The following is a 12535-nucleotide window of genomic DNA, read 5'->3' as shown; positions in this document are numbered from 1 at the left end:
AGCTGTAGCACAGGACATGCCATTCCGGGTGAAAGGCACAGCCTCACCAAAAGCAGAGGGTAGGGGGAGCCTGGGTGGCTCAGTGGGTTAAGCATCTGCCTGGGTGGCTCAGTGGGTTAAGCATCTGCCTTCAGTTCAGGTCAGGATCCCAGGGTCCAGGGATGGAAGCCCTGCGTCCAGCTCCTTGCTCAGAGGGGAGCCTACTTCTCCCTCTCCCTCTGCCTGCTGCTTCCCCTGCTTATGCGCTCTCAAAAAATCTTAAAAAAAAAAAAAAAAAAAAAAAGCACAAGAGAGGAGGACATGGCCAGGATGTCAAGCACAAGACCAAGAACTACATCTGTATCTGAAGCAAATAAGGCAAAATGTACAGCAGGTCCTACTGCAGTTGGATGGTGAGTATATGGTTAAGTTATCCTCTGGGTTTTTTTTTTAGGTTGACACTTTCCCTATGGAAGGGAATACAGCTGAGTATCTGAAACTCATCCAGTGTGATGGTCACATATTGCTTCTTTTGGGAGTGAAGGTGAAGATGGAGCTCACACCCAGTGAGAGCCAGCCGGGAATGGCAGGCTAAGATGCGGAAGCGTGTGTTCTTTAGACAGTTCCCTGGTGCTCCTCCTATAGGCAGCTCCTATCTACATGATAAAAAACTCAACTAAATGTGAATGCTGACAAAATCCACGCATGGTAAAAGTTACACACGCTGACCTGTGAGGCTAGGCAGAGAACTGTCTCCTGGTAGCAGCCTGGGAGAGAGGTCCCATCTAGACATGTTTTTGGAAATCACCTACCTGGAGGGAATCACCTCAGGCAGTGAGGGGCGAGTCAGCTCCCCAGGTGGTGAGGCGGGTGAGGGAAGGCTGAATGACCCGAGAGGCTTAGGCTTAAAGAAAATGACCATGTCTGGGAATGGAGTGAGAAAGGTTTTCCGGAAGGGAAAGGGCAGAACACAAAAGCTGCAGAGAAGTCAGGAGAACAGGTCTTGAGCAGGCTGCACATGATTAGGGAGGCATGGGAGTCATAGATTATCAAAGAGGAGGGAAAACGAACCAGCAGGGGTTTAGGGCAAGAAGTGAGAAGTTTGAAAATAACAGGAAATCAAGAGCAGGACTCCTAAAGAGGTGCACAGGAGCAACAAAAGCTTCTGAGCGGGGGACGCCTCCAACAGGCTGGGTGCAGAGGAGAACCCGGGGCGGGAGGCAGGGGAGAACTGGGAGGACAAGCCCCCTGGCTGTGGGCGGGGGCGGGGGGGCACGTCTAAGCCATCAGGATGGTTCTTACAGTCCTGATTTTCATTACTCAGGAAGACAAAAATGATAGCCAACACTGACATTTCAGAAAGCAAAAATTCCCTAAGCTAGAGCCTGCCATTCTAAAATAAAAATGTAGACTGGATTCCTTCTGTAACTGGTACTATAGCAGATATGTACTAAAACAGGAATAGTGCTACCCTGCTGAGGCATAATGAATGTAAGAACTATAGAAATATCTCCACAGCGAGATGTCTGTGGGCTGCAGACACTGCTAAGGGATTCCTGTGTCCCAAGCTTAATACAGTCTCATAACAGAATTTCATCTGGTGGAAACGGACTGCTTTCTTTCCTCTTGAAATACATGTTTGGCTATACAGATATTCTGCTACATAAATTAGGTATCAATTTCTAAGGACACCTGAAACCCAAGTAAATTAACTGGAGTAGATTTATTTATCTCAACAGAAGTACCAAATAGTACCCTACAGGAATCAGAGAAGAGCGAGAAAACCAAAGGGAAGCCTCAGATACGCCTATCTCATGCCTGCACAGTTAAGAGTGAAGACATATATATTCCAGGCTCTTGTAAATTATTTCTACTGCCACCTCTTGCAAACGGACCTCAGAGGGCCACACAACCAGCAGAAGCTGACAATCTTTAGGCAAGTCATGCTAACAATTAGTTAACAATGACCGCCATCTGGTAAGGAGAGCAGGCCTACTTTCATGGACTTTGAATTCCTTTCCTTTCTGGTGGAACTTGAAACCACTTTTGGTGGAACCACTTTTCACTATGAAGGTTCTCAAGCACACGGAGAGGTAAAAATGAATACCAGTAAACTGGTGTGAAGTTACAGATGTTCTTTCAAAACCACAAGTTCATTTTAATGAACTTCATGTCCCATTAGCAGGTAACTTTCAGAGTGAGAAAGGAGTTTTCCAGATCGTAAAGGATGAGCAAATGAACGCTCCTACCACGAGCACGTTTCTACCTAGCACAGCACATTTTATGTTTTACTAGAAAACGGGGCCCTAGGGCCAGCTATCTGCAGCAGACAAGAAATGTGCCCAGATGTAAACTTTCCAAAGTGAAAGTCAGTCAGTATGGGGCCAGGAAAAGGAAACAGCTGGATATTCTTAATTCAACAGGTAAAATGATACAATAAAAAAGAAGTATAAGGATAAATGTGGCATTTCCCAACTTCTAAAGTTAACAGCTTTCCTGACGGGCCAGGATGATACGGTCTGTAAACAGATGGGAGATTATGCCTTTCTTTTACTACTTCATTCTTGAGTCCCAATTTTCTAATTCTACAAGGCAAGAGGAAGCAAATGAAGGCCGCGGTTCTTCTGGACAGGGGTCCGTGGGGATTTCCACCACACCCGCCAAGGGCCCTCCCCCACTTTCTCATCTTTCCTTTTGCTCTTTCTCACTCCCTCTTGTCTTCCTTGCTGGGACCTTCAGCCTTCCCAAGGTGTGGATGACCCCTTGGAACTACAGGGGCTAGTGAGTTCTGGTCCAGCCCAGAGACAGCGGTCTCTTTTAAGGCCTGAGAAAAATTATTAACTAAGAAAGGCATTTAATGATCTTAAAAGGCATTTAAAGCCCAATACATGTTAAGTGTTTCTGTCTCTAGGTTAAACTATTTGCTCTCTTACCTTTAATTTTCTGCTTGTATTCTTCTGGTCGGTGGAGGTACATTGCTGCAGCATCACCGTTGAGAGGATCTATGGGGTTGGGATAGGCCAACAACTGGGGCAGGAAGGACTCAAATATATTGGTAAGATCTGAAAAAACAAACAGAAATATGTCATGCATGGAATAAAATTCACTTGAGTTCAGTAGTCAACACTGCTTATCTTCCAAAATAATCAGCCACGTGGACGTTTTCCATAACAGTGTGCTCTGTTACATGTGAGCTCTAGCACACAGGCTTTTCAGTACCAATTTTAAAACTTAAAATTTAATTTTGCTTTGAAGAATCAGATGAAGGTGTCTGATATTCACTTCCAAAGGCAACTGTCCCGATTCTAATTCACTCCATGTTCTAAACCAAGAATTCAGAAATATTACAGACATTAATTAAAATGCATGCCCCAAAACTCTACAGCACTGTACAGTTTTACAAAACAAGTAGTTATCTCTTAATATCACCTTTTTCTACAGCTTTGAAAATTCCCACTCTGGAAAGTATTCAAGCGCCAGATCTCAAAAGAAGTTTTATAGGCCTTGATGTTTAATTCAATTCTCATCCCCTTTAATGGAGGTAAACAGAACCAGTTTTTTGATTCTTCCGGCTAATGAAGGTAGGAACCTACAGAGGCCACTTAAAATCATAGATAATCATGAGACAGAGAAATACCAATTTACTGAATTTATTAATAATCATTTTAATACACACATATTAGCTCCCTTCTTGCCAGATGCAGCACAAGGTGCTGGGTATATAGCAGTAACATTTCACACATGGCAAAGGCAACAAGAACTCTGCAGCCACATAGTGCTTTATATAGGAAATGGGCCTTGCAAACCTGTAAAATAAACTACACATTCTCATCACTTCAGAGATGGGGTAACATCCGTTCCGTTTGGCCCGCAGTAGTCAACTGGGGAATCTCAGTGCCTCCAGCTCTCTGCCCTCCTTCAGTTACTCGTATCATGTTTTATGTGGAAAAATTTGTTTCTGGGGGGAATGCTAAAGCACAGCAGCGTAAGAACCACTCCTAACATTTATTCTGCTCTTTTCCTGTATTTTTTCCCCTTTACAGGAGTACTCGGATGCAGTCTTCCAAGTGAATGTCTGCTCACGTCACATCACCGTGGTTCTCAGGGAGGCATGGTTTTGCTCCCTGGCAGACACCCTACGACGTCTGGAGAGATTTTTGGTTGTCACACCTGGAGGGCGGAGGGGAACGGGTGGTGCTAGCAGCCCTCCCGCAGAGAAGCAGGGACGCGGCTGAACACCCCACCATGCACAGGACAGCCCTTTACAACAGATAATTATCTGGGCCAAAATTCAACAGTGCTGAGCTTAAGAAATCCTGGTCTAGGTAAAAGGGGTTGATAAACTTTTTCATAGAGGGCCAGAACAAATACTTTAGACCTTGTGGGCCACGTTTGGACTCTCTTTTAACAACTCAACACCTAGCTTTGCCACCATAGCACAACAGCACTCACAGATAATGGGAAAACAAAACCAGTGTGACTGTTGTTCCAATCAAACTTTATATACAAAACCAGGCAAACGTGTGCCACCCTCTGCTTTAGAAAACCCCATGAGTAACAGCTCTTCCTCGTCAGTGTAAGGCTTCCCTAACGGTCAGGGTGTGCAGCTGGAGAATAAGTTGGAGCTGCACCGTTTAATGGAACTTTTCCGCATGATGAGAATGTTCTGCATCGGCACCGACCAATATGGCAGCTGCTGGCCACATGTGGCTATGGACGTGCTCTGGCTGGTGTGACTGTGTGACTAAAATTTTCATTTTATTTAATTCTAACTTACATTTAAGTTAGTACACACGGCTAGTAGATCCCATACACAGGTCTAGACAGTAACGTCACCTGTTCCCATGCACCAGGTGCACACATAGAGGTTTACCTTAGGTATCAAGTACCAAGAGACTTGGTATTATTATTACATGGACTGGAGCTATTTCACCTTCCTAAGGCTAACTTCCCAAAGAACCATGTCATAGTAAGATTCCCTCGTGCCAGGAAATAAATGGAGAGATTCCTAATCAAAAAAGTAAAACAAAAATAATCCTCCAAGATAACCCCATCACCTGTAGTAAGATTTTCACTGACCTTACACTTAAAAAAATTTTTTTAAAAAGGAAGCAACATATTCAACAAACCAGTAATTATTCATGGTATAAAACCAATGAAAACTACTCAAAAGGCTAAAGAGTCGGAAAAAATCATACTCTGATGTTGGGCGATGACATCCATAAAATGGTGTGTTCTCTAGACTTGTAACTATGTACAATACATGTGCATAAGGATATTTAAAAAGTTATCTCAAGGCAATATGCTTGCGACTTCTCCTTTTCACACATCAAGTGACACTTTGCTTTTTTTTACCCTTTAAAAATAGCATTTTCCTATGAATATGTCCTTTCTACTTTTGCATATATTTGAAATATTTCAGTAAAACAGAAGTCTAAAAAAAAAATCAAGGTAAATACATTCAGAAGGAAAAAAACAAGGGTGTGGAAGTTTTACAAACTCAATTATGATCTGGGAGCAGGGAAGAGTTAACAAGACTGACACCAGCACTAACAACACTAACAGGAACGGGAGCAGCAACAGCCTGAATTTACAAAGCCCTCACTCCAAGCCAGACCTCTTTGAGTACTTTACGTGCACACTCAGTTTCACTACAGCCAATGACCTCGGTACCATTACTATCTCCATTTTGCATATGGTGGAAACTGAGGCACAGAGAGGTTAGGTAACTGCATTTCAATCCTGGGCTTATCCCCCATGCTGCCTCTGTCAACAGATGAAATGAGCAGTGTCGAAACTTTCATGAAGGCACAAGCTACCCACATCTTGGCCACATCTTGGCATTAAAACTGCGTATCTGGGGCGCCTGGGTGGCTCAGTGGGTTAAAGCCTCTGCCTTCAGCTCAGGTCATGATCCCAGGGTTCTGAGATCAAGCCCCGCATCGGGCTCTCTACTCAGCCGGGAGCCTGCTTCCCTTCCTCTTTCTCTGCGTGCCTCTCTGCCTACTTGTGATCTCTATCAAATAAATTTTTTAGAAAGTCTAAAAAAATTAAAAAAAAAATTAAAACTGCATATCCTCACAGATGGCCACCCCAACCCCCACCCCAGGCACAGTCTTCCCTACTCTCAAGTTCAAGGCCCACAGAATGATCTCTAAGCAGAGAATGTTAAGGGATTTCTGTGGCTCTGTCTGATACTTTGCAGAGGTCACGTGCTTACTTTCAAGGAGCTAAACCACAGAAAGTAGCCCACGGCCTCACAGACACCCACACATGGTGACCTGGGTATTCTCCTGTCATATCAGGGGTTACTCAGAATATTCCTATCAAACAACAAAAACCTTTAAAATACACACACACACACACACACACACACACACACACACAGTAGGTTTTTTCTCTTTAAGTAATGTTCAGAAGTGCTTGAGGACTTGAGAAATACAGCAGATGAGATGCTTTATAACTAGGTGTTTTCTGTGTTCCAAGAAGGGACTTTTATACCTTTTCCCCACTACTTTTAAGTTTTTTAAGCTACCAGAAGTGACCCTGCCTAGGTATTTGTTCCCCAAAGTCAAGAACCCTCAATTATTAGTTCTACCTTCCTATGTTTGTCTTCCTGCATTAACACACTTCTGATCCATTTTACAGATGTGCTGAGTCATGCCTGTAAAACAGAGGAGCAGAAAATGTACACAGCCCAGGTTCTGGGTGAAGAGGACAGCATTTGAAGACAAGGGTGTTGTGGCTATGGCCATTTTGTTTTTTATTTTTAGATTTTATTTATTTATTTGAAAGAGAGACAGAATGGGAGTGGTCGGCAAAGGGAGAGGCAGACTCCATGCTGAACAGGGAGCCCAACATGGGGCTCGATCCCAGGACCCTGAGAACATGACCTGAGCCAAAGGCAGACCCTTAACTAAGCCAGCCAGGCAGGTGCCCTGACATGGCCATTTTAAAAACAGGTAACACTTGGGTGGCTCAGTTGGTTAAGCAGCTGCCTTCGGCTCAGGGCATGATCCCAGCGTCCTGGGATCGAGTCCTACATCGGGCTCCTTGCTCGGCAGGGAGCCTGCTTCTCCCTCTGCCTCTGCCTGCCATTCTGTCTGCCTGTGCTCGCTCTCTCTCCCTCTGACAAATAAATAAAAAAAAAATCTTAATAAAAATAGAATAAAACAAAATAAAAACAGGTAACACAGCCCTGGGAGTGGCTAACAGAGTGATTACTAGTGAGAGGGTGCTCTCCAAGGAAACATCTCTCCAAAGTTACAGATAAAAATCTTCTTTCAAGATAAGTGTTGACAGAAGAAATCTAAACTGGGGTGCCTGGGTGGCTCACTCAGTTAAGCATCTGCTTTTGGCTTAGGTCATGATCTCGGGGTCCTGGGATCGAGTCCCATGTTAGGCTCCCCAGCCTCAGTGGGGAGTATGATTCTCTCTCTCACTGTGCTCCTTCCCCTGCTTGTGCTCTAATAAATAAATAAAAATGTTAAAAACAAGAAGGAGAAGAAGAAACCTAAACTGTAAACTGAAAGTGAAATAAAGATACTTACCTTTGGAAAAATCCATTATAAAATGAGGGGTTCCCCCCCCAGAATTATTAATAATGATAATAAAATATCAGCATCTCTCACTTTAAAAGTCTTTTTAAAAAATATTAACTGTCCATTTTTTGAAAGGGAGAGAAACCAGACACACAGAACACCCCAATCTCAAGATTACAGTCAGCTGGTGCCATTACTGGCTGCCTTAATTTTTAAAGGAAGTCCAAAGATCCCTGAGAAGTATGCTTTATGACAAGCAAACAGCTCTTACTTTTGCTTTGGACTAAATCAGCACTTACAAAAATGCAGTCCATTAAGACGCGATTCTTCAGCCTGATCTTACAGTATTAATATTAACAATATTACAACACTCATTCCTCAGTTTAGGCACTTAAACTAGTAATTTATATTCATATTTAATTTTTAGAAACACCAAATCATACTGATCTCTCATCAAAAGCAGCACCATTTACCCCCTTCAGCCCAGAGCAGTGGTTCCTAGTTAGTCTAGATCCTCGATGTTTGTCCATCAAAATTACCTGTGGAGTTTTGCCAAACGCTGCACACTGAGGCCTCATTACCTACACCATGGCCTCTGGCTCAGGACAGACTTGCATACCTGTGTGCGCAGCTGCACAGCCAGGAAATGCTACCTACCCTGCACACCTTACCCGGAAACAAACGGGAAGACAGCTACTGGCCTGCGGGTTCTCTGAAAAGGTTCAGGGCTCTGAACGAAGCTGCTCAGGCAGCTGTAGGGGCACCACGCCCTGAGCCTTTCAGCTCCTTCCTGCACTCTGCTGTCACCCTCACTTCCTCCACGTGGAGGTACTCCAAATGGAAGGTAGAAGAAAGTGGATTCATTTTCAATGTGCTTTAACAGGCTGCTCTGGAGTGTAAGAGGCAGCGAGAGAGATCATCTAACACACTGCAGACTTCGGGCAGAGCAAATTCCATTAGACTGAACTGTTTCCAGCAAAAGTGGTAAACAACAGATGGGAAACCTAGAGGACTGCAAGTCTAATCTCAGGCCTTCCACTGACTTGCTCTTTGACCCTGGGCAGGTCTCTTCCTCTCTGCATCTCAATTTCTTCATCTGCAAAAAAGAGAAGTATAATACTGCAATTCCTTACATGGGAGAATTAACACATTACTAAAAAGGACTGTAAAGTAGGCTTCATATGTCATCAAAGGACTAGGCTCAAATATTAAAAAAAAAAAAAATCCACTTTTTTTTTTTAAAAGATTTTATTTATTTATTTGACAGAGAACACAAGTAGGCAGACAGGCAGGCAGAGAGAGAGAGAGAGAGAAGCAGGCTCTGCACTGAACAGAGAGCCCGATGCGGGGCTCGATCCCAGGACCCTGGAATCATGACCTGGGCTGAAGGCAGAGGCTTTAACCCGCTGAGCCACCCAGGCGCCCCAAAAATCCACTTTCTTAGAGTAGGAATTTCAGCTACCTGCATCCCTTAAAGAATACATGTTAATTAAAATGAGTCACAATGGAAAAAAAAAATGCACCAATTCTTAAAGTAAAGCCACCCTACTCCAGGTGACTCACAAAAAGATGGTATATGGCTTAAAGGAAAAAACACGGGAGGGGATGAATCACAAATCATGTTTTATTCTGGGCTGTTTATAAACCACTGACCATATTATTTCTTCTTCCTCAATTTCCTGTGAGTGTTAGAGTGAGAATTTCGGTAGAGCATGCTGCCACCTTTCAGGTTAAAGGCCTATGGATGCCCCGAGCTTGACGTGGCCCGCCCTACGAGGACCTGTCATTACCGTGCCAGCATTCACCCCCAGAGACTTTAACTTGCATAATATTCATCTGTTTTGCAGACTTAACACCCAAAATGCTGTAACTTAGAAACCACCACCATCACACAGTAGTCAGGCTAGAAGGCCACCTATCCCACTCCCCCAAATCCCCCAATGCCCTGGGTTCCTGCCTTTAAAAGCCAAACAAAGAACACACACTTGCACAGCAGTGTGGATTCTGTGGTGTTGGTAATGCAAGCAGGAATTTCATATACTCTTACTCTGGGAAGCTCATCATCTTACAATTTTACAGAAGTCTATGCTGATAACTACCAAATCTTTCTAACTGGTCCTTCTTATTTCTGGTCTTGTCAAATTTGACACACTTTTCTCCTGATATCTAGGTAGACTCCAACACCCTTGTCGCAGGCTCCCAACCTCTGGAAGGACTTTGATTAGGCTTTCTCCTTTATTCCATTACTCAGCTGGTTTTCCAGACTCACTACCTGTCCTAACGAAATGCCTCTAGTTCCTCTTCTGTGTTCCCTGGCATGTAGAGGGCCCAATGTACCATTCCATCTCAGACAGGGTCTGGCCTTCCAGGCTCCACATTCTTGCCTCTGTCATCAGAGGAAGCTTCCTTAAAACAATCCCTCCGGTCATTTCCCATCAAAAGCAAGTTCCTCTTGTTTTCCTTCAAAACTCTTCATATTCCAGAAGCATGCTATCCAAACAAGCTTATAGTTCACTGGTCCCCTCCTGTCTGACAGAGAACCCCTGGCTTCTCAAGTCGAGATTCACTGCGCCAGCCACAATTCAAGGTATTATGTGTTCCGTAATTCAACAGGGAGCAGGGCTGAGAGGAAGGAAATTAAAGTCCTACTCAGGGGTGCTTGGGTGACTCAGTCACTAAGCACCTGCCTTCCGCTTGGGTCACAATCCCGGGGATCCTGAGGTTCTCTGCTCAGCGAGAAGCCTGCTTCTCTCTTTCCCACTCCCCTTGCTTGTGCTCCCTCTCTGTCTCTCTGCAAGTAAATAAATAAAATCTTCAAATAAATAAATAAATCCTTTTTAAAAAATAAAAGTCCTACTCATAATTAGGGAAAATCACAAATTGTTAAGTCCTGTGGTCTAGAGCTAATGATTCTCTAGGACTTACACAGATCATCTCTGTCCATGGACTTTGGGCCATTATGGTTAAAGCTACTAGCTAAATAGTTGAGATCACTTGAGAATTAACCACGTTATCCATTGAGAAAAATAGGCAGCTGATCTTTCAAAACTCCACTGACTTTGGCTCATCTTATAAGCAACTTAATTAATCCGTCATGAAATGCTAAGCAAGTCATAAATTTACAATATGTATTCAAAATAAAATGAACTGTAAAATTCCACTTCATTCATTCAGCTTTTTTTCTTTTTGAGAGGGGGAGGAGTTACCTATTAGATGTACAAAAAACCCATATGAATATACATGTAGTCAAATTTTTATAAGACTGAAACAGCAAATGAAATTTCCAGATTTCCTTTAGTTATTTAATATATATATTTAAACAGTTAAATCTGTTTATATATATTTATATATAAAATATGTATTTATAAATATATTATACATTATATAATATATAATTATTAATATGTATATAATTATATATAATTATAAAATATATATTATAGATTATATATTATATATTAAATATATATTATATATAAATATATATATTTAAACAGATTAAACAGTTAAATCTGTTAAAATATATTTAACAGATGTTTACTTTTCCACTCTTTTACTAGCTCCTAAGAAGGTGGGATATTAATAATGGCTTTTAAAATTTCTGTTTATAGTCTGTGAACACTAAAAAAAGTGAAATTCTACCGTCAGAAACAAGGAGTCAGAAACCTGTATTTCTTCAACCTGAAGAATGGCATTTCGTGTGACCAAGAAGGACTTGGTAAGCAGGGGCTCTAAAAGGTGAGAGACATCTTGAGGAAATCTTCAAAACAGCTGGTCAGGAGGAATGCCCACAGATAGGTAGGTGGACTTGCAAAAAGAAATGGCTTTGAAAACAAAAATCACATTCTCTAAACTAACTAACTTGAACACACTGTTCAAGGATAGCCTAATCCTATAGCTGCTTTGAGGGCACACACGTGGTGAGCAGAAGCAGACCACCACAAAGACTTCCTGTGGTCCTGTGGCACAGAACCAGCTGGGGATAGCCTAATCCTATAGCTGCTTTGAGGGCACACACGTGGTGAGCAGAAGCAGACCACCACAAAGACTTCCTGTGGTCCTGTGGCACAGAACCAGCTGGCCACAAGGCTTGCCACGCCATATTTAGTTACTGAAGGCTGACATGCCGCTAATGGAATAATGTATCAAGCCACTAATCTGCTGGGAGATAAATTCAAGAATGTATCCCATTACTTAACTGAGAGGGTCTTCTGTGTTTCTGTGTGGATAAAATATATGAGGTCTGAATTCATCAAATTTGTAAGTGTTCTCAGGTTAGTCCAAGGGGATCTTTTATTTTTTGTAAGGAGGCTCTGTGCCCATTGTGGAGCTCAATGTGGGGCCTGAACTCACAACCCTTAGATCAAGACCTGAGCCAAGATCAACAGTCAAATGCTTAATCAGCTGAGACACCCAAGCACCCTCCATGAGGAACTTTTAAAGACAGAGTAAGATCTTATGAAGAGGGTAATGCAAGCAAAAAAACGAAACACACCTCTCTCCTCGCACCAAAAAAAAAGGGGGGGGGGAGTGCAATTAGTAGGAATTAGTAAACAAAGAATTTTTGCAATATAATTGATAAGATTTAATCTCACTAGGGGTAGCACTACGAGTTTTAAGAATTTCAAGGTAAACACAGGCATTTTTGTTGTATGTTGGAAAGGGCAAGGTCAAAGACATAGAACACTAAAACCTGGAGGAATACCAGATCTGTTCCGCTAAGGGCCAGATCACCAGGCCACCAACCAGAGGTGGTGTTGTTACAGAACACGGAACATTTTCCAGCACTCCACCAGACTTAAATCATCTCCCATCCACTACAGCTCCCTCCCCTGAAGCATGTAACCTGTAGAGGTCCGCAGAGCAAAATGACTGCTGCACAGAGATGAGAATAAAGAACACAGCCTCCTGTTTCCAAAAGCCATTTCCTTTGCCGTCTTGTTGGTCTCACACACCCCCGCCCCCCTCGGATGCTCTTTAAAGGCTGTTTTCCCAATTCAGACCTGGTATGACCC

General features: G+C 42.8%; 1 protein-coding gene across 4 annotated transcripts in view; it reads right to left on the bottom strand.

The window, feature by feature from the left end:
- The window catches only part of UBE2H (ubiquitin conjugating enzyme E2 H), a 102001-nt gene that overhangs the window by 4302 nt on the left and 85164 nt on the right, over positions 1-12535 (bottom strand). For 3 of the 4 annotated variants that reach the window (XM_032305552.1, XM_032305549.1, XM_032305550.1), the window contains one exon: positions 2913-3041. In XM_032305552.1, coding sequence (XP_032161443.1) covers positions 2913-3041 — 129 coding nt within the window. Of the gene's footprint in view, positions 1-390; positions 2565-2912; positions 3042-12535 lie in introns of those variants that run through there. The other variant, XM_032305551.1, reaches the window with a different exon arrangement.

The sequence above is a fragment of the Mustela erminea genome, chromosome 11, assembly GCF_009829155.1.
Source record: "Mustela erminea isolate mMusErm1 chromosome 11, mMusErm1.Pri, whole genome shotgun sequence".
NCBI classification, from domain to species: Eukaryota; Metazoa; Chordata; class Mammalia; order Carnivora; family Mustelidae; genus Mustela; species Mustela erminea.
The sequence above is the reverse complement of the archived record's forward strand: the minus strand, read 5'-3'. Positions and strand labels throughout refer to the sequence as shown.